Source organism: Daphnia pulicaria, chromosome 10 (assembly GCF_021234035.1).
Source record: "Daphnia pulicaria isolate SC F1-1A chromosome 10, SC_F0-13Bv2, whole genome shotgun sequence".
NCBI classification, from domain to species: Eukaryota; Metazoa; Arthropoda; class Branchiopoda; order Diplostraca; family Daphniidae; genus Daphnia; species Daphnia pulicaria.
Window position 1 is genome coordinate 5,237,806 of NC_060922.1, and position 22,382 is coordinate 5,260,187.

General features: G+C 43.9%; 2 protein-coding genes across 17 annotated transcripts in view; one reads left to right on the forward strand and one right to left on the reverse strand.

Annotated features, from left to right (window-relative positions):
- LOC124314826 (LIM domain only protein 3-like) overlaps window positions 1-22,382 on the reverse strand; it is a 347,499-nt gene that overhangs the window by 97,393 nt on the left and 227,724 nt on the right. The window lies entirely within an intron of this gene.
- LOC124314636 (hormone receptor 4-like) overlaps window positions 1-22,382 on the forward strand; it is a 64,065-nt gene that overhangs the window by 26,192 nt on the left and 15,491 nt on the right. For 3 of the 16 annotated variants that reach the window (XM_046779881.1, XM_046779876.1, XM_046779882.1), the window contains 6 exons: window positions 8,956-9,557; window positions 15,480-15,653; window positions 17,000-17,062; window positions 17,364-17,573; window positions 20,893-21,105; window positions 22,222-22,272. In XM_046779881.1, coding sequence (XP_046635837.1) covers window positions 9,363-9,557; window positions 15,480-15,653; window positions 17,000-17,062; window positions 17,364-17,573; window positions 20,893-21,105; window positions 22,222-22,272 — 906 coding nt within the window. In that variant the 5' untranslated portion in view covers window positions 8,956-9,362. Of the gene's footprint in view, window positions 1-21; window positions 426-3,507; window positions 4,653-8,952; window positions 9,558-15,479; window positions 15,654-16,999; window positions 17,063-17,363; window positions 17,574-20,892; window positions 21,106-22,221; window positions 22,273-22,382 lie in introns of those variants that run through there. The other 13 variants (XM_046779885.1, XM_046779884.1, XM_046779883.1 and 10 more) reach the window with 13 other exon arrangements.

Sequence of the window (22,382 nt, forward strand, 5' to 3'; positions counted from 1 at the left end):
CAGACTACAAGTACAAGTATGGTGACGGCATTGTTTCTGTGCACGTGTTGAAGACGAACATGATTATAGTGTAAGTAAAGTTGTGTGTTTTAGTTAAATTCATGGTTAAATGTGATGGTTCAATAATGGGACAAGCAAGCAGAGAAAGATGATTCGTAATCAAAATAAGATTAGAGAAAAACAGATTGCCAAAATGCCGAGCTCTGCCAAGATTTTAGTGAGTAAGTGGAAAAAGTGGAAGGCAAGAACCAATATTGTGTGGGTGTCGGTGGTGAAACCAACACTTTTTCTCCAATTTTTGAGAAGGTGGACTGAATAGTCATGCAAAATTACCCCAAAACACTTAAAGACCTTGGCCCTGGCAGAAAAGAATTCAATGTTTGGCTTCAAACATCTTCCAATCTAGTTGAGTCACAGTTTAGCAGGTACGATTTTTCCTTTTGTCAATTTGTTTTTGCTTGTCAGTTGAAAGTAAAGAGAAGCCGTCTATATTTCTAAAACTCTGCTACTGGAAGTGGAGTCACAAATTGCCATTGGCATTGCCATTGCCAAATTGATGTTCTGGTATCGTAGACCAAGATATCATTCAATATGTAGACTGGCAGTTTTTGTCTTTGAAGAATAGCCAAAACTGGTTGTTGAATTCTTTCAATCATGTTTGCTCTCTAATCAAAGTGGGAACCCTGGTTAGGAGCAATTGCCCAATGATGGAATTAGGTGGGTGGGTGTTATGTTACTCCCGTGTCGACTAATCAAACTCCTCGACCTTAACTTTCCATTTCGTTCAATTTGTTCGGACGTTTTTCCTTTTTTTATTTTTTGGCTATTTTGTGGAGCGCGGCAACCGTTTTCTGTCTCGTCAAATTTCACCGAATTCAAAATTGATCCTGGAGACGAGCAGCTGGAAACTTTCCCCTTCCTTTCAGGAGAGTCGGTTAATTTTTATGATTTCCTCTTCTCTCCCTGTCTAGTTTTGGGGAGTTTGTGTTGTTTTTGTTAGTCGCATCGTCAATGTAACACGCTCACTTGAAACAAAACAACAACCAGAAAAATAAAACAAAAAAAAGTGGAAGGGGGGGAGAGAAACCGGATGACCGGAAAAGCATCATCCCATCCCCCGGCGAATGTGCCAATGTTTTATTATGACACATTTGATGATGAGGAGAATAACACGCGCGCATTCAAAAAGAGAGAGAGAGAGAAAACAAACTTTTGTTTGAAATAAATTATTTTTTGCCGCTCCCCCCCTAGTGTGTCGTTTCAGTATTCATAGAGCCGAAAAGTAGGCGGGACCGTAACCGCCCCCTCTATTGTATCCGAGCGGACGACGACCTTTTTTTTTATTTTATTTTTTTATTTTTATTCGTTTCTCCCTTTTGCTCGTCTCTGTGAACTTGTGACGCGTGCATTGGATTTAATGTGCGACGTCGTGCCGCCGCCGACCCACACACACACAGACAGAGCAAACGAGCGACGCCGTGTGCGTGCCGTCGCCACTCGGGCGTCCGATCGGGAGAGAGAGAAGTGGATGAAGGGGGACACACACACACACACTCGAACTGGGTTTGCGTGTGGAATATTGGGTAGCCAAGAGAGAGAGAGAGAGAGACCCATATAGGTTGTATTCCCCTCTGTTTGTCAGTCAGTCAGTCTGCTATAAAGTCTAATAGGTTTTTATTCGATTTTCCGTTTGCTTTTGGCTGGCCGAGAACGACGACGCACGACGACGGTGGCGGCCAAGAAGTGAAGGGGGGGTTTACTCCAAAAAGTCTAATCGAGAGGTGCTGCTCGGAGCAAGGGCCCCCCTCATCTATATACAGCCGGACGGCACGCCATTGCAGCTCTTGTGTAAAAACAAAAACTTGTATCGAACGCTGCGCTGTTTGCCCAATTCCGCACGTCTAGCATTGACGCCGGCATCCCGGCCAGTCTGGCGAATAGTTTCTTTTTGAAAAATTCGACAGGGAAAACAAGAGGTGAGATATGCGCGGTTGACTTTATGCGACGACAGGGGAAACAAACAAAAACAAAAATATAAAAGAATGACAAAGTTGACGCGAAGTAAAAAATAGAAAAAGAGAGAAAGGTCGATGCCACTTTATAAAAGCCACTTTACTTGTTCTTTTCCCTTTTTCCCTACGTGTGTGTGCACGTTGTTGTGGAAAATATATTTTGTTGTTTCCCTTTTTTTCTTTATCGAGTCGAATCATCTCCCTTTCTCTCTCTCTCTCTCCTTGCAGACACTGTCAGATCCAATCGGGGTCTAATCGGACGTCTTGTGTACTTGCATGTACACACACAGAGAGAGAGAGACCCCTCGAAAACTATTCGTTTTTCTCTCTCTCTTTTTTTCTGTTTTATTTCGTGGATGATGTTATCGCCACGACGACGGCCAGCGACTTGTTATTATTCGCCAGTGAAATTTACATGTCGAGTCGTACTCACAATGTTTTCTTCTTCTTCTTTTCGGTCGTGTGTCCGGCATTACAGAGCAGCAGCAGCCGAAGAAGAAGAAGAGTAGTACACTAACTGCTCGCTGTGTAAAAGACGACAGGGGAGGAACAAAAAAGAGAAATTGACGGGCCTTGTATGGACAAAAAAAGAAGGGGGGGGGGAGAAGAAGAGGTCACCAGTATGTCTCCTGATTTACGATGACGCAAGACTCACGAACGAACCAAAAAAAAGAAATAGAAGAAGATTATCTGATAAGTTACTACTAATGTGTGCCCATTTGGTGTAGAGTGGCGGTCCATTTGAAAAGGAAACGGCGCCAAACTCTGAACTATTTGAAAATTGCTATTTATTATTATTCGTCCCTACCAATTTGAGGACGATGGAATTATCAATTCCATTTCTCTCTCTCTCGGGCGACGCGTGATTGGTTAAACAAATTGAAAACAAAAGAGCAATCAGCCGAAGAAGAAATGAGACGACGACGTCCCCCCCCGACTTATCAATTTCTTTTTTTTTCTCCCATTAATTCCTCCCAATCAGCAAACAAACGAAATTCAATAAAAACGAGAAGAAAATTGATGGCGAACAATGTAACGAGTTTGAACGTTCAGATTGTTGTCGTCGGGTGAGGAGGGTAGGAACCGGTCGACGCGCCGAACGTCGTTGAGGATATGACGAGAAATCGGCGCCTGCGCCTTATCGACGCGCTCCTATACTCTGCCGCCGCTGCTGCTGCTGGATCTGTCCGTCTAATATTTTCCCCCTCTCTTCTTTCCTACGTTGTTGTTGTTGTTGTTGCCGGCTAAGCGAACGATTCTCCGCGCCCGGCAGAATTCAAAGTGGCACGTTTCTCACGTTTTTATATTGCGCTAGAGACTCCGCCCACTTTTTCGTGTGTGTGTGTGTGTGTGTGTACCCCCCTCTCTCTCCATCGGGAGAGAAAACTTTTCTCTCTCTCCCCTTTTTGCGCCGTCGTTTCCCGTCCGCTCCCCTCTCTCCCTCCCCTCGTCCGTCCCGATGTGTTTTGGGGGGTGAAGACGGGAGGAAAGAGAGGGGGAGCTACACACACACGTACACACACTGGTCTTTCTCTGCTGGGCTGTGTGTAGATGTCGGTGGAGAAGGGACTTTAGTCGTGCCGGGACTGAGCCGCCGTCCAGTCCTCTCTCTCCCCCTTTCTTCTTTTTTAGTGAAAACAGCTTTGTGGCCGCGCCCGTTCGCTCTCTTGTGTGTTTTGTTGTGTGTGTGTTGTGTGTTTCTTGTCACTCACGAAAACGAAAGAAAGGAAAAATTACGGGAAAAACAAACATCCATCGAGCGATAAACCGAAAAGTTTTGTTTGGCGAAATTTTTCATTTTTGATCGAAACCACAACATAACGCGCCGCCACCGCCGCCGCCGCTCTGCTGCCGCTTCTTCTGCGCCAGTTTGTTGTTTTTCTTTTTCATTTTTTCGCCCAGTTGATTTCCGATTTAGCCGTCGCCGCTGCAAAGAGAAGTTTAAGAGAGATAACACACACACATAGAATCGCGCTGCTTTTGTTGTACGATTTTTATTTGATCGTCAAACCGCAAGCGACCACCGCATTTTCTCACTTTTCCTCTTTGGCTCTGATTTCGGTGTGTCTGTGTGTGTGTCTTTGTGTGCGCGCCTGTGTGTGAGTGTGTTCCAGCAGCCCAACACACACTGGAGAAAAGAAGGGACGCACATTCTTTAGAGTTTTTTGGTTTTGTTGAAAATTGGCTCCGCTCCGCTGCTGCTGCCGCCGCCGCTAGAAATTCCCTGTTATCTTCTGATTCAGATCATCACACACACACTTGGGGACGACGACGACAACAACAACAACATCCACAGGTTCTCACTTGAAAAAAAAATCGACGCGGATTGTCATCGAAATTCTCTCTCTCTCTCGCTCGTCGCTTTTTCTCTGTGCGGCTCAAAGAAACTCAACACGTCGCCGGATCGTGATTACATATGCGTCTCGCTCCTTCTGATACATCAAGACAACAACTCTCAACTCTCTCGTGTGTCTTCTGTGGTTCTTCTTCTTCTTCTCCCACCATCGATCCATCACGCACGCCAACCGAGGGAGAGAAACGAAATATAAATTGAGTTTTTTTTTCTTATTCCCCCCCTCGTCGAAATCATCGAAACCCAAAAAGGAAAAACTTAAACTCGCGAGCTCTTTTTTCTTGGTGGTAAGCGAAGCTTTATTTTTATTTTTTTCCATCTCATTTCCGATTCAAATTTTTGCTCAACAACCCAAAAAACGTGTCTGAAAGAATTTTCAAGAGATTTTTTTTTCTTGTCTTTTTCAATTTCTGGTACGTCATTTTTTGTTGTTTCTCCTTTCTTCAACTCGAGACGTGATGAGAAAACGAAACGTTATTTTTTATATATTTTTTTGGGGTTGGTTGTTGCTCCTTTCTTAATCCCTGACGAGCTTCAAGTTGAGAGAAAGAAAAAGAGACTTTGAGACGAGTAAGTGGATACAATTGGGAAAAGACACGAATCGTGTGCAGGCCAGCTCTACAGGCTCCGGTGGTTGCCATGTTTCGCATTTTTAGATTAGAATAAAAGAAAGAAAGAATAACGTCGTCGTCTAGGGTTTCTTGCGTGTTTATCTTCCGTTCAACCTTTCCGCGTGTGCCCGTCTTTTCTCGTCGTCGCTTCAAAGTCTACGATTTCAAATGGCCAGTCAGATTCTTTGGTTTGTGACGTCAAAGAGACACCCGACCATCGTTGTCGTCGTCGTCTTTTTTAAAATTTTATTTCCACCGAATCAGAAAAAAGTTGCCGATGATGTCGAGGGAGTTAGAAAAATTGGGAGAAAAATTTTGGTGAACAACAACGGGTAAAAAAGGGAGAGAGAGTGTGGCCGTCTGCGTGTGGCGGATTCTATTGATCCGCCCGTAGTTTGAGCTCACGTTGGCGGAGAGAGACTTTTGAGTAGTTGTGAGGGACACGGACGAGCGGGGAAACGGAATTACCGGCATCTCTCCCTTCCCCCCTCCTCCTATTTTCGGTGACATATTACACAGGAGGATTGATAAGGGATCTCCGATGGCCAAATTTGATTGTCCTGCTCCTCGCTTTTTTTATTTTCCTTATTTCGCATTAGCGACCAATAAAAACGGGTTGAGGACCCCACCCACCACTCTCAGCTCGTCGATTGATTGAAGGAAATTTCCAACGGATGGGGGAGCTCAGTTGATGACCTAATATTTGAATTTCGACGGCGAGATCTGTTTGGTTACAAATGTAAATGAAATCTTCTCTTTAAAAAAAAAAAAAAAAAAAAAAGAATATGTAGACGAACCACACACACACGAGTCCATACATAACCAACTATGCCCCCCCTCAAGTGGTGGTATGAGTTTTGCTCGCTTGGCTTGCCTCTCTCTCTCTCTTTCTCTCGCATTTTGCCTCGAGGTCAACACATATAAAAGCGTATCGAACCATCCGATCTTGTCCTTCTTCTTCTTCTTCTGGTTGGGGAACGAAGCAGCTGGAGAGAGAGATGTGCTGCGCTCGCTTCTCTCTCTATGTTGTGCTGCGCTGGGCTTTGACCTTTTCGACCTCGATTGGCGTCGTCAGCAATGCTTTCTCTCTTCTTCTTCTTCTTCTTCCAACTCTTGTTGGCACGAATCCATCGTTCCAGAAGGAAGAAGAAGAAGAAGCTCGTTTATCTTTTGTTTGTAAATAGATAGACGAATAGAAGAAGAAGAAGAAGAAGAAGAAGAGAGCCAAGGCCAACTCTCCCTTTTTCGGAGTGTGTTCTCTCTCTCTCTCTCTCGCTCTCTGAGCTTGTGTGTTTGTTCCTTCTTCTTTCTCTCTCTGCTGGCTGTTCGTTCGCCTCTTGTGTGTTTGATTCCCAATGACGCCATTTCAACACACATGTGCACACAGCCGTGCAACACTCTTCTTCTTCTTCTCCCCTCTGGAATCCGAGTTGCGTTTGGTAGTTGAGAAAAGGTAGAAGAAGAAGAAGAAGAAGCGAGTGGTGGTTTGAGGGGGAAGGTGATAAGTTTTGATAACTGGCCGTGTAAAAAACATGCAAAAAAGATTTCTCTCTCTCCGGCTGGCTGTTTTTTTTTCTTTTGTGATTTGTCCTCGGTTTCCCTTTTTTTCTTTCTTTTCTTCTTCTTCTTCTTCTTCTTCTTCTTCTTCATTCTCCCCACATGACGGCGGCGGCCACACATAATGTGCTCGCAACTGTGTCTCTCTCTCTCTCGTTCGCTCGCTGGCGCAAAGGAAACGAAACTCGGGGCTGACGTCGAGGCACGTAGGAGAGCAAGACAACAATACAAGTGTCTGTGTGTGAGGGACGTCTGGGAGCAAAACCTCAAAAAGTCTCTCCAGACATCCAGAGGGCGTGTGAGTATTATGTAGCCGGGGTTGAGAGACCAGCAGCAGCATAGACATTCCATTCTCTCTTTTCTCCTATTCTTTTTTTCTTTTTTTGACTCTACGCCCTTGATAATATACTCATAAATATATACACACACACAGACACGCATTGGATTATTACAGTACACACACACACACAAGAGTCCTAGAGGATGGATAGGCCTTTGAGGAGAACCTTTTTCGCTATTGGGTGAACCGTGAAAACGTCTACACAAGACATATTTTCCTCCTTCTCGCCCTTATCTCCACTCTACCATCCCTTATACTATATGTATACTCCTATAAATACTATCTAAGCAACTTTTTTTTTCTTATTTTTATTTTTTTCCCGGTTGTTGTTTTTCTTTCCTTTGGCCGCTCTCCCTCCGTCAATAAAAACGAGCTGCAAGGCGAAGAAGAAGAAGGAAAAGTTTTTTCGAAGCTTTTGCGCCCATGTTTTTCTTAGCGCGCATGGATGCTGCAGCATCATCCAGACAGCATCTGAAAGAGCAAAACTTTGTGTTTGTCTGCGTGTGTGTGTGTGTGTCTGTCTGTCTGTATATAGTCTATAGATCCTCTGGGAGAGAGGAGTAAAAGGCAAAGGCAGAAAAAGGGAAGGAGAGTCGAGGCTTTTCTAGTATCAAACGTACACCCACATGTGTAGCGCTAGTTGATCGTTAATCTTGTCAAGTGTGTATATATATATATGTGAGTGTGCGAGTCTTAGGAAGAGAGAGAGAGCGCCAAAAAGGAGAAGAAGAAGAAGTTTTGGGCCAGGCTCTTTCGTCCGTCCGGCAGGCACGTACTGCGGCCCGTCTTGTACATCTGCCGAATGGGTTTTGGCCAGGGCGAAAAAACACAGAACAGAAACTTCATCTTGTCTTGTTTATTGTGTCTAGCCTCTTCTTTGGGAGGTAGAAAAAAGGGGTAGTTGTAATAATTGCATGTATGAGCACTTGGTGTATGTGGCTACTCTTGATGCTCCCATTGATGCAATGCACTTAACTGTGCTGTTCCATTAACCGGGCGAGCAGATGGGATAAGTCTCGTCGTCTGTTTTAGCCCTTTGGGGCATTTGATTTTTGATTAGCATGGGGTGCTGCCGCGACTCCTACTTACGTAAATGCACTTGAAACTATTTGATCTCTGTCCAAACTGACGTGGAAGAAGAAAAGGTCCTTTTGGCGTAGGGCGACGGAGAATTCCGGGATAGTTTGGTCCTCCTTTTTTCTTTCCCCGCGCGCTTCCCCAATGTGGCCCCAATAGTTTCCGAGTATAAAAATATATACTGACACACGCCCAGAAAGACAGAGAGAAAAGAAAAAGATAGAAAGAGAAAGAAAGAAAGAAAGAAGAGACAGAAGGTCTATAAGCAGTTTTCCATCAGCGGTAAGGAGCCAGAAGCCAACCCGACAGTCCTAACAGTCTCTCACAACAATAACAAAAGAGGAGCAGGAGCAGCAGCCCAGGAGCCAAAGGGAAACGACCAAGAAGGAGGCAACAGCAGCAGCAGCAGCTGCTTTTGTATTAGTTCTCGGCCGGAAAGTCATTTGTCACCTCCTCCTACACATACACACACACACACACACACACACACACACACTTTTCTTTCTTTTTCTTTCTGGCACGCCATCTTCTTCTTCTTCTTCTAGACTTTCTATTCTTTTTCTCTTCTTCTTACCGTTTTCACGTGTTAACCGTTTTTCTTTGCGGGCAGGAGGAGTCACGTTATCTTTTTTTTTTTCTTTCCTTTTCGGTACGGGGGAGGTCTCTGCTGGGGTAGTATCTTTTCTGTAGCTCGGCCGTCTAATGGCAGGGTGTAAGCGCCCAGGACGTGGCAGTTCGAATATCATTATGAATGGATGGATGGCTAGTCTCTCCCTTTTTTTTTCTTTTCTTTTCTCGTTAATATTTGATAGGAATAAATAGTAGGACCGACTGCGATCCCACGAGTTACAAAATCTCTCGAGCGGAGAACCTCCCCCCCCCCCCCCCCACCAACCGACTACTATACTATTACACACGTCCATGGATATTATACATTAATTTTATTACATGTCTCTTTTTTTTGCGCTCTTTTTTTTTTGTTTTTCTCTTCTTTGTCGGTAGCAGCAGACAGGACATCAAAAAAGGAGGATTGTGTCGACAGCCCCCCGTTCTTTGTGTGACGTCATCCCGCTTCCTTGAAAAGAAACCGATCCTTTTGTTTGTGTGTCTATGTGTGTGATTGTGCCGTGCTTTTAATCGATCGCGTAGACGACAACAAAAATTAAAGAGCGGCGATCTTTTTCATTGATCATTCATTCAAAAAAGATCGACCGGTTCTAAAAACACTCGAACTTGGTAGGGAAAAAGACACACGAAAATAATCAAAAGTCGACTAGAAAAGTGGAGTCGACTAGTGGCCGTGTGTGTTGGTGTTGAATCATCATCAACAGAAAACAGCCCGAGACCAATCATCATCAGCTGCTGCTGCTAGCGCCCAGTGCTGGCCCTCCTAGAGTAACCGTCTGAATAGTATGGCTGTGGTGAACGTCAACAATCTAAATAACATGATCAATGCCAAAGACTCGCGCTGGCTCCAGCTGGAGGTCTGCCGCGAGTTCCAGCGCTCCAAGTGCTCCCGCTCCGACTCGGAATGCAAATTCGCCCACCCGCCAGCCAACGTCGAGGTGCAGAATGGACGCGTCATCGCCTGTTACGACAGTATCAAGGTAAGGACAAACAAACAAACTCTTCTTCTTCTTCTTTGATCGTTTGTTTCTTTTCTTTCTTTTCTTGTACGGCGGAATTCCAACATGGCCGGCCAAGGGAGAGGTCGGGAGAAGAAGGGTCTGAAAAAGGGTCGTTGGATGTGCCAAATGATCCGCTGCGGTGGTCGTGTAATTGGCGATCCGTGTTGTTTGGCCGGGGGTTGGTGGTAGTAGACGGGCGGCTGGAAGAAGGCAAAGGAAAAAGCAAAAAAAGAACTGGGGATGTGAAGTGAATGGGTTGAGGCAGTGAAGGGGAGAGAAGGAGAGAGAGATATGGCCGCACGGCTCCTGATCGAGTTACGACGATTCACGAACGCGAGCCGTTACGGTCTAGTGGAAGGGAAAAGACTAAACCGGTTACAAGTCGGTCGGGCACCGTTGAACGCAACAACCCCAGCAGTGCCGCAGGAAAGGAGAAGAAGAAGAAGAAGAAGAAGAAGAAGAAGATGAAGAAGATGAAGAAAGGAAAGAGGAAATAACGAGAGCAATAGACGCTCGCCCCGTTATAATATATGACAATCGTCTGGGCTTTTCGTTTCGCTCCTTCTTCCATTTCTTTTTTCTTCTTCTTCTTCTTTTCGGGAGGTTATTTTTTCCATTGCACCAAAAAATAAAAATGAAGGGGAAAATTTGTCGTGTGAATCGAGTCGGATGGATATTTTTTCTAGTGACGTCATCTGCGACCGCCGTGAGTCTTTGGAAGTGAATGACTGGGAAAGAAAAGAAAAGAAAAGAAGAAAAAAAAGGGATCGGCTCTTGTTGCTTGGCCTCAAGTGTCGGCCGGAGAGAAGAGAGAGAGAGAGAGAGGGGAAACAAAATAACGGTGACTCGGCGCAATATAAAAATGGCGTCGTTTCAAATCATACGAAAAAATAAGAATTTTTTTTTTTTTTTTTTAAATAAAACTCTTATCTATAAATAAACATTTAAAAAAAAAGGGAAAGAGAGAGAGAACTGGTGAGGGGGAAGAGATCGATTTCAGACGCATCATCTCAATAATCCTGTCGTGTCTGTCGCCCATATGTTGCCCGGCACCGCACACCAACAGCCGCGGCCGCTGCCGCCGCCATCATCTTCCGTCATCGATTGGCCTCGTGTGTGTGTGTGTGTGTGTGTGCACGTCTGCGTCTATTCGGGAGCGTGAGTCATTTTTGTTTGTGTGTTGGTTGCCCGAAAGAGAGAGAGAGAAAAGTCTTGTCGTCGCCATTTTGGAAATATTCCAACTATTCAGACGGTGTAATCACACGACGGCATTTTCGGGTGCACCCAACAAGCGCCCAAGAAGAAGAAGAAGAACATTTTTTGGGGAACTTGGTGGCGGGGGATATTTTTTTGACGATAAGAGAAATGAATCACACACACACACACACCTGCCCCCTCCACGTAACTATCGGTCGCCTTGGGTCTCTCTCTCGCAAGAGCTCGAGAGAGTTCGGAGCCAAAAAAGCTTTCAAATGAATATCATTATGTAAATTTCTCTATTTCTTTTTTTTTTTCTTCTTTCCGTGTCGGGACTAGTGGTGGGGTTGTTGGTGGGGGGATACTACGAAACATTCATATCCCCGCCGTCAAGAGCAAGTAAGTTACGCGCACAGCTGTTGGGCCTCTTTTGTCGGGGATTTTCGATGATACTTAAAAACGAAAGAGAGGGAGACCGAACCAAGAATTTTTATTTTTTATTTTTTTTTGTGGGTTACAGAAATCACCGACGCCATATTTGTCCCGTTTTGTATATAGGAGAGAAAAGAAGAAAAAAAACAAGATCGGATTTTTATCGGTTTTTTGCGGTCGTCCTTTATATAATATACCTTTTTAAAACTCTCTGTCGAATGTGTGTGTGTGTGTGTGTGTGTGTGTGTAGCGACGCCCCAAGGCCCTGTGTTGAATAATGTTGAAGCCGCGTCGAAGGCTCGTTTCCCCTCACCCGAGCTTCTCTCTTTCTTTCTCTCTGCCACTCAGTTTGGGAAAAAATTTTATTCCCTTTTCTGTTTGCACAGTCTGCGCAGCACAACGGTGGGTGGAACCAATTCAGACGTCGCTGGGTGTGGGTGGAGGGGTGGGACTGTTGAAAGTTATAAATCACATCTGGGGGGGCCGCTTTGTATATTACTGTAGTTAGGAATTTCCGGTTTAGTGGCGACGGTGGTAACGGGAAGCTTTTTTCTTTTTTTCGCTCTCTCCAGTAGGCGTTGGCATGTAGTTTTGATTTTTCCCCAAATCTTTGCTTTTCCACTCTAAATGAATCAAAGAGAAATAGGAGAGAAACAGACAAGTCAATATATAACACAGTCCGAAGAGTTGGATGGGCTGGCGTTTGCGATTCCGGATTCAAATCCAATTGAACCGAAAGTTTTTATTATTTGTCCCTTTTTCTTCTTCTTTTTATTGGATAAAATATAAAAAAAGGGGCGAAATAATTTTTTCTTTTTTCTTTTTCACAACTGACGTGCGTAGTGGATTTTTTATCCGGCCGTATATTTTGGTGTTGTATGTTATAGGACGGGCGGAGGTAGAAAGGACGAGCTGATAAAAACTAGGGAGATGGAAAGAGAGAGAGTAAAGATGGCTCCTGCGGGAAATCAACACAGAGAGGACCGGCGGGTGGGGTGGTGGATGGACGGGTTGGCGGGTGATGAAAGAAATGAAACTGGCTACGGCCGTACGGCTGTATATAGTTCCTCTCTCTTTCCTTCCTTCCCTTTTTCGCCTATATACTTCCCCTATCAACTTCTCTCTCTCTCTCTCTCTGTCGACTACGTGAGGGGAGAGAGAAGAGCTAAACATAAAGGCGTCGACGGCGTCGACATTCACAGAGAGAGAGAGAGAGGGACAACGCCCTTTTTATTTTTATTTTTTCTTCTTTCCCTTTCACTGGCGTTACGCGCGCGCGCAGAGAGATCAAACGGACGCGCAGACTGGAAACTATCACGTCGCAGTTGATGTTTTATTTATACACGGCTGGCAGTTAAAAAGCGCAGCGGACGGACTCTAACCCCTCCCTTTTTTTTCTCTCTCTTAAACACAAACAGACAGTCGTACACACGCGTCCGAAAATAATAAAAAAAGAAATAAAGAAAAAACTTGAAAAAGAAAAATAACGTTCAAAATCAATATCGTTTTCAATCATTTCAAGTCCTTCGACCATCTCTCCCCATCCGCTTCGCCCGGATTCGACACGCAAAAAAAAAAATTCTCCCGACACAAGAAAATCTATAAAAAATGCAGCGTGACTGCACGACTGCACGGCTAATGACGAGTTATTGCGGCCTGGAAGAGAAGGAAGGAAGAAAGAAGAGAAAAAAAAAAAATTCCGGCTTGGATTAGTATCCGTAGAAGTGAGAGTGTTAAGGAAGCCATGGCAAAAAAAAAGGGACTTGAACAACGAACGAACGAGGGATAACGACCGAGAGACTAGAAATAGTTTTCAGGTTTTTATTTTAATTCTAGGGGGTTAAACAGTACATGGATGAGGAGAGCAGCAGCAGCAGCTAAGAGTTGAAAGCGAGTCGTGGATAACGCTGGAATGTTATTGGCCCCGTCGTTCGTCTTGGGTCGTAAATCGCCAGTCGTTTTCATCCGGGCCGTCGTCGACGGATGAGATTCGTGGAAGAGTCAAAAGGAGAGGGAGGGGGGGGGGATGGATAGATGAAACGGGGAAGAATGATAATAGTTTTGTTTATTCCTTTTTTCTTCCTTCTGCTATTCTATTCGTGCGGATGGGTGGAAATTGTTCACCGCGATGGGGTTCTCGGAAAATGGCTGGAAGAACGGAACATCCGTATAGATACCGAGATCCCCCCCCCCCTCCCCCAATGAAAATGGATCGCGGAAAAGGAAATGGAGTCTGATGAAAAGACGGCCCGGCAGAGATGATGATGTTGATGATGTGAACCATCACCCACGCACAAACTCCGTCCAGATTGCATCAAAACTGCCGGAAGCAAATACCCAGAAATCCGGATGCGTTTTTATTTTAATATTTTAATATTTTGTCTGGCTTCTCGGAACGAAATTGTTGAGCGCAAAAAATTATGCAGTCCATATATTTATTCGTCATTCCAATCCGCCAGACACTCATCATTTGGTTATGAATGAACCGGAAATTCTCTCTACTCCCCCCTCTCCACCCCAGAGATTAAATTTGCATTCGAGGCTTTTGTGCTTGAGCTTTTTACACGGTAGTTAGATCGAGTCAATTAGTTTCTTGACCAAATGAAGAAAAAGAGATTGGTTAATCTGTTTTTTTCCCCACCGAAATCTGACTGCCCATATCGGGCGGTTGACTGACCATTTTGTTTTGATTCATTTACGAGTGGTACTTGTTTTTCTGGTTCCATTTCAGCCACACCCGAGAGAGCATTTGGCCCGTCAGCAACAGCCGAATGGTTGGCGGGGTGAGTAGAGTAAAAGAAAATAGAAAAATAAAAAAGTCAAATGAAGTGGATGACATCACCGAGCGCTCACTTCTTCAGCTCACAGTTTCTACCGTCCATATTTTGGCTTGTTTTGTCGTGTCAAAATCGCTGCGACGGCCACAACTTGTTGGACTTTTTTCTTTTAATTAGGCCGGCCAGAGGGGAGTTCGTGTTTCTCTGGCATCAACAAGTTTCAAAGTTCATCCTGCCAATCTCCCTGACAGACACACACACACACGGACATATTTTTTGGGAAAAGGGCAGTCGGAAGACGTCGACTATATATAGTGTGAAAGATGATGATCTAATTCGGCGATAAGCAGAAGCAGAGAAGCTGCGCTCTCGCCCGTCTCCCGTTTCTATTTAAATTTCAAAAAAGAGCGGCGGCCATGTTTTTTTTGGGTGGGGGATTTTGAACTCTCTGGCTCTCTGCCAAAAATTGCGCACGGACTATGTCTGTGTGTGTGTGTGTGTGGGTGTGTGTGCGTGTGTAGGTACTTGATCAACTGCTTTGTCTCTTTGTGATTCGCTTGTCGAAAGAAGAAAAATCAAAATGAAAAGAAAATAAGAGATCCGTGTGTGTGTTTGACACGATGACAAAACAAAAGTTGTTTCCACCGTAACGGGAGCAAAGAGAAGTTGGATGGGGGGAGAGTTGTGTGTGACGTCACGGACGCCTCCGTTCCGCTCGGTTGAACCCATCTGTCAAACGCAAGTCTCGCACACACGGACCCAGACAACACCAGACTCAAATCTGAGACGGGTCAGCACAGTTGGTTTGGAGTCGCTTTGCATCTTCTTCCAATTCGATTCCGTCGAGCGGGTCCCGCCGACAGCCAACACTGGACCCGCTAACGTGAAGACAAGACTCCGAATCGTGTCACGCTCGCTTTGCATTTCTCTCTGTGTCTCTGGTTTTCCTTGTTGGGTCTTGATGCTAATCGCTTTGAACATGTTGCCTATTGATTTCGATGTTGTTGTTGTTAGGGGGGAGAGAGAGGAATGTTGTTGTCGTGGGGCGTCTGCTAAGTTTCGAGGTGTCACTCTGTTTGAGTTTTCGCCCCCGTGGGAAAGCCAACACACACACACAGCACACACACATCTCTGTTTCTCGTTACATTACGGCCGTGACTCAACAGCCAACACGTAGGAGCCCAATAAGGGGCAGGGCGGACGGGCAGGTGTGTGTGGGCAACTGCGGTGAACGCCCGCAGTGGGGAGTCGACGATAATAATCAAAAGAATAGAAACAAAAAGAAAAGATTTTTTTTGGTTTGTTCTTTTGATTCGGATTTTTTTGGAGGAGTTGCGTCATTTGCATTTTTTGAATTTGTTTGATGCTGGAATTGCGTTTGATGATCTTGTTAAATCGAAAAACGAGGAGGAAAGGAAAATATTTTGATTCGTTTATTCGATTCTAATTTTTTGTTTGTTTGTTTGTTTGTTTGTTTGTGTGTGTGTTGCTATAGGGCCGATGCAATCGTGAGAAGCCGCCGTGCAAATACTTTCACCCACCGCAGCACCTCAAGGACCAGCTGTTGATCAACGGGCGCAATCACCTTGCCCTCAAGAACGCGCTGATGCTTCAAATGGGCATGGCGCCGGCTGGCCAGTCCGTCTTACCAGGACAGATACCCACTATCGTAAGATTGATTTCTGTGGTTCATTTGTTTGTTTTTTTTTCTTGATTTTTTTTAAAATTATTATTATATTTCCTTTTTAAGATTTTATTTATTTATTTTTTTTCGCAAAAAAAATTTGAATCAGAATTTCAAATAATAAGTTACTGACGTTCTATTCTAATCAAACTCGTAAATTATAATTTTCTTTTGGAAAGAAACTATTTTTGAGTTTTTATTTTAATTTTTTAATTGTTGAAATTCAAACCCGCAGAAAAAAACTAAAGAATTTTTCATTCTTTACCGATCATTCCTTTTTATTTTTGTTTTATTTTTGTTTTATTTTGTTTTATTTTAAAATCTATTTCTATTTATTCTTTCGCTACTCCTTTTTTTTCGTGTGGCTGTGGCTCTGCTTTTCAGACGGAATTTACATCCTTCAGTCTTCCCGTGACGATCAGTCCCCCTACTTCTAGTTATTCATGAAGAGAAAATGAAATTTCATTTCATTTTCTCTTCAGTCGACAAAATTTGATTATTCGAAAATTGTGATGTGATATCCGCGGGAAGACACGACGGATGGCTTTTCAAATCGTTTGTTTTCTCACTTAATACCATCACCCCCCAGCATCTGATTGGCCGAAATTGTTTGTCCTAACACCCTACACCAAATAAAAAAATCAAATCAATCCTATCAATTAATTCGCCATTAAAAAAAAAATTAGAAAGATAAAGAAAAATTTTATTTTCAGCTTTTAACCAAAAAAGAATCGAATGACTTGCGAGCGCTATGATGCTAAACTACTACTACACTTAACTATCTGCTGCAATCGCCGCTTTTTTATCGTTTTTCTTTTGTTTTTGTTTCTCTGTTTTTATTTTTGCATTTGATTTCTCGACTCGTTCGCACAAACCAAGAAACAAAAAAAAAATCTTTCAGAACTTTTATCGAAATCGTTTCAAACTCTCTTCTTCGTTTTGCATTTTCGTTTGTTTTGCTGATTAGAATGTTTCATTTTAACGGAACTAAAAAAAAAAGGAATCATCACGTTCGAATGTAGAGAGAGCCGCATAGCGCCGTTTGAAGTATTTAAAATTTTAAAAAATTCGATTCGAAGACAATCAAAAATATTTTCCAATGCATTTTGTTTCGTTTTTCATTTTTCGGTGTTTTGATGTACACACGCACATTTATTCACGACGATGTCGTTCATTCTAGATGAGATTTAAAAAATCATTTTTGATATTTTCCTTTTTTTTTTCTTTCTAAAATTTATTTAAAATTTAAATTTGAGAAAAAAGTACGACAAAAATTATTGACCTTGTCCGTGTGTTTGTGTGTGTTCGTTTGTGTGTGTGTGTTCGTGTAGGACTACGAGTTTCGGCCGGTGAGATGTCTACCGTCTTCCGTTCACGATTGGTGTGAAATGTCTGTACGTTGTCCCACAATCTCCTCTCTCTCTCTCTTTCTCTTCTAGTCTCTTCTTCTTCTTCCTCTCTTTCAATTTTTATTGAATAGAATTGACCTTCTTCTTCGTCTTCTTATTCCATTTTGAACTGATTTCGTTTTTGGACGTTCTCCATGATGATTTTCTATTCGATTGTGGCATTGGAAATTGGCGCTGCTTCTCCCATCGACTAATTTCTGAATTTATTTCTCTGCCCAATTCGATTCGCCTCGGACGGATGGAACGGACGCTAATTGCTGGAATGTTGTGCCGAACGATCGTGCAGGCATCTCCGTACCTGGGAATGCCACAGTTGAGTTCGCCCTACAGTCACTACACGATGAGCGCCAGTCCCATGCTGCAGGTGGTCTCGCCGGCCGAGGCGGCCGTCAACTCTCAGCTGGGCGTCGTGGCTGCCGCTCAGGCCGGTGGCGCCGGAGTCGGTGGCTACCACGGGGCGCCGGCCAACAAGCTCCAACGCTCCGACCGCATCGAGGTAAGAAAAAAAACCAAAAATCCAAATTACAATCACATTTTTATTAGTTCAACTAAAAATATCTCATAGAAAATTCATTGCCCCTTTCGTGAGTTCTCGTTCTGTATTTAAAAAGAATCAGACGTAAATGTTGTATACGTAATATATTTACCTATTTCGGCTGGTAACATCCAATCAACCCCTCCGTTCCCCCCCCCCCCCACCATCCCACCCCTCGTCGACCCCTCCTGCCTTTTAAGCAGCAAATTGAGCGTAGATCGTTACAAAGTAAAATAACACAACAGGTATCGTCCCATTCTTCGATATATTTCAGAGCTCTACTTATAGTTCGTTGACCAGCTTGATTATACATTCACATCAGCTCGAATCTTTCATATCCTTAGAATGTCTCTCCCCTCTTCGGCGTTTGTAATTTCTCTTCTCCTCCTTTTTGTTAGTTCCAGCCAATGATCCACTGATTATAGCCAATCCAATGTGGATGATTGCGTCCATTCAATCATCCACTTCTTTTCTTTCTCTCCCCCCCCCCTCCTTCTCCTTTGTTGTTTTCTTATTTCATTACACTCCATCGGGCGTGGGGGAAAAGAAAAAGAAACAGCCGAGTCGTGTTCTGTTTTTCAAATCTCTCCTTTTACAGCCCTTTTTTTTTTCTTCTTCTTCTTCTTTTTCTACTTCTACTTCTCTTTTTTCACGTAGACGCCTTCTCATCTTCCGCATTTGGTCTCTTGAGCGTGATGATGATGATGTAAGAGCTCCACCACCACCCCGCCGGCCAGATTTTTCTATAAGCCCCAGCGCTAGCAATCGAAAAACGAAATGAACTAATCATTCATTTAAATCCCTCGTTTCTTTTCTTTTTTTTCCCCACTCCATAAAAGGTGATCATTGAGCTCGTGTGGGGGGGGGGGGGAAGAATTTGTTCTCTCCCTCATCGTAGGATAAAAAAGTTCTCATTTTCAGATGAATATCAATCGATGAGTAGATGATGTTGAGAGGCGTGGCTCGTTATAGAAAGGCATAGGGGTGTTGACTAAAGTTTTTTTTTTTCCTCTCGGAGTGGAGAAGATGGGGTGGGTGGGGGGGATGTTGGGATCGTGTTGCTGCTCCCCTCGACACGACCCACGAGGAAAAGAAGCACGAAAACAACCAGACAAATGATTGTGGGCTGATTTGTGGTGTTCACCATTTCCCGAAAAGTTGTTTAGTGGTTTGTGCCCGGCAGCTTTCGACAAAAAAAAAAAAAAAAATCCCGACATAGAGGCTCACTGGGGCACCTCCCGATTGTAGAAGAGCAAGTTTCGCCGCTTGTAGCGATCCCGCCCGACAACAACAACAACAACCAAAGAAATTCGGAAAAAAAAGGTGTGGCCGCTCGGAGGAGATAAAGATCAGAAGGGTCGAAGCCAATTCAAAGGTGTGTGTACCCTGTTGTATAGTGGTAGTAATACATATCCATAATTATCCGGGAGGGGGGGGGGGGGTTACCAGCACCATCGGTCTCGGGGCAGAAAGAGTCACGCAGCTGCCGGCCGGGTAGAAAATTGTTGGCACTTCTTCTTCTTCTTCTTCTTTTGATTTTTGCGTGTCGCTGCGCAGAGACGAGGGCGCGTCTGGCATACCATCACCAGCAGGGGGTGGGCGTGTTTCCTTTTCTTCCTTTTATGGATGGGAGAAGGAGGAGGAGAGGAATCCTTGCTCAATCGTTCCTCCCTTTTTATACTTGGAACACTCACGCTAGACCGTCAGCCTTCCGACGCAACTTTTTTTTTCTTTTGGTGGGGAGGAAGAAGTTGAAGGAGGAGAGAGTTATCGGTTCCCTTTTTTTGTTGTTGGTCCGGGTGGAGTGGATCAGCTGTCTGACTTTGAGTTTTCTTTTTCTTTTTCTTTACTAGACTGTTGAATAAATGATGATTGGGCCGTAGAAGAAACTTTTTTTTGTGTCTGCCCCTCTCTCTCTCTTTCTCTCGCCCAGAAAAGAAAAATGGCTGCCACTATTATTATTATTATTACTGCTACTTAGTACTTACCGTTAAGTGCGATCCAGCTGAGCACTCGAAACATTTTTTTTTTCTTTCCTTTCTTTCCTCTTTTCCCGTTCGAGTGGCAGCATTATTAACAGCACTGGTAGAACAACACGTGAAAGAGCTGCTAGTTAAGTACGACTCGACGCCATACGGGTGGGGTCGGTTAGTCCATATGGAAATGAGACGTGCATCGGGGGGTGAATAGAGAAGGAAGATTATGAGCTCCCGTGTGTGGGTTGGGTGGGTGGCTGTGTGTATGTGTGTGTGTGAGGAGGGATCTAATTGAGAATCGATCGGTTATACACTAAAGACAGGATTCTTTCCGCTCCAGTTGGTCATGCGTTTCATATGTTCGCCCTCCATTTTTGGGCTTGTCTTTCTCTGTGTGTGTGTGGCCCCCCTTCCGATCCCTTCGTCGCAAAGTGGATCGAGTTGTGCTTTGCCCCGACACGGTTATTGCACACCCACACACATGGGTCTATATATAATATCATCCAATCTAGTGTGTGTGTAACGAGGAGCACAACGTCGTCATCGTTTTTGTCTGTCGAGAGAGAAGGAGGATAAAAAGAGGATGGCCCTTTTCTTATTTCTTCCTGGAATCCCCTCTACCCCGTTTTTCTTTTTTATATTATTACTTTTCTTTCAAACTCTTCTCCGGGTCGACGAACCGAGTTGTTTGATTGGGCGTCAAAATCTTTTGTAAGAAAATAAAAAAAAACGTATTTCAACATTTTTATTTTGATGATTATTATTATTTTTGATTTGCTGTCCCCGTCGTTCCTCAGCTGCTGGGAGAGTTGTTGTCGTCGTCGCAAATAGCCTAGTAGTGTGTGTGTGCTTGTTTCTGTTTGATCATTCGGGCGCTTCCCGTTATAGATTGTCATTGCCCTTTTGCTTTAAAGCAACACAGCCACCAACCACCCAACTCTTTTGATGTGTACAGAAAAAAAAAACATGGACATAAGAACAGACTGTACGCAAAATGACGAGAAGGGAAGAAGAAGAGAAAAATTCCCGACACACATCAGAGTCGACAGAGAAAAAAGATCTTTCCCCCTTTTTCGCTTTCATGTCATTGTCCCTTTAGAGTCTTTTGTCGTTCCGCTTCTTTGACGCTGACTAGAGGCTTTGATAGCTTTGATTGAACGAGAAATCAATTTGTTTTCATGCCTTCCTCCCCCCCCCTCTTGTCTATATAAGTGTAATCGAAAAACAAATTGAAGCAATTATGAAATCGACTTAAAAATCCCAAACGAATCTCAAAACGGGACCAAAAAAAAATCCCCAAAAAGATGGAAACGTGTCAGAACAACAACGCGGCGACGTCTGGACTTCAACAGCAACAGCAATTACTGCTCCTGCCCGTGAACTTGGTGATGGATGACAACTGTTCCGCCGCTGCCGCCGCCGCCGCAACGACCGCCGCCGCTGCTGCTGCTGCTGCCACCAGCCTGCGCATGGCCAAGAGACAACGGGACCCGGTCGATGAAGACCATTTGCCTATGGTATCTTGCATCCATCCGAGTCCGAAAAGAGAATCATTTCCAAAATGGAAATGAATCCGCCTCGTAGCCAATCCCGTTAGATTCCCCTTCGCTGTCAGCTCGACACCTTGTCATTTCAAATGAAAATGGGTCGATTCGAATTTCCCGGGCATTTTTTTTTTCTTCTTTCTGACGATGATGAAGATGATGATAAAGAAATGAAACTTTCCTGCAACTCATTCAATCCGCTTTTTGTTGTCGAGATGAGAGTCGAGTGCGCAATATCTCGATCGAGGAATTGTTGTGTTTGGCGCCGATCGATCGATCGATGGGCTCAGATATGTCCCCTCACTTTTTCAATGGATCGATAGGACAAGAAGCCGATGGATAGGTACAGGGTCTTCGTTTTTTCGTTGGTCCTTTTTTCTTTTTTTTTTTGTAGTTTCTTGTTTCACTTACAGAGAACGCCGTTCGTCGACCTGATCCGTTTTGATTTCATTTGCGCTTCCGATCTTCTCTCGAGATCAAGGAATCTTCCTGCCCATCCGTCACAGACACATAGACACACAGCAACTCTTTGATACGCGATTGAATCAGGCCCCCCTCCCTTTTTCCTCTTCCCTATTTTGGGTCCTTTTTATCCGGCCCCGACGTGGAGTGTGTGACTTGTTTATAGTCGTCGTCGTCGTCCTCTCCATGGAATTCTCTTTTGGGAGTCCCGGCTCTCTCTCTCTCTTATTCCTGGGAAACCTTTAAAAGGATTGGGAATCAGATAAGAGGAAGGATAGATCCTTGTACTCACTCCGCCCTCCCACTCCCGCCTTTCCTGATCCGATCCTCCTTATTTACATTGACTACTACCGGACTACTTGATATTTTAATTTCTTGAATTACATTACAGTTAAAAGTAATGTTTTTTTTTGTTACGTAAGTAAATTTATTTTGCGAAGAAGGAAAAAAAACAAAACAAAACCAAATAGTATGTTTCTTTAAGTTGAATAGATTTAATAAATCATATTATATAAGATAATCATGTAATAACTGACGTGTGTGTCTGACTGTCTCTCTGTCTCTCTCTTTGTCTCTTGTCTGTCTCTCGCTCTTGCGTGTCTGGGGTGGTGTTTGGGTGCTATACAGAACGAACTCAACAACCAGCTGCCCAGCAGCAACACAACGTTCTATTTTCCGGCAAGTATTTTATTACACATTTTTTTCGTTTTTTCGTTATCAGACTTTTTCCTTCTTCCTCCTATTTTGACGTAATAATAATATTATTAGAGAACATGTTTTCTATTTAT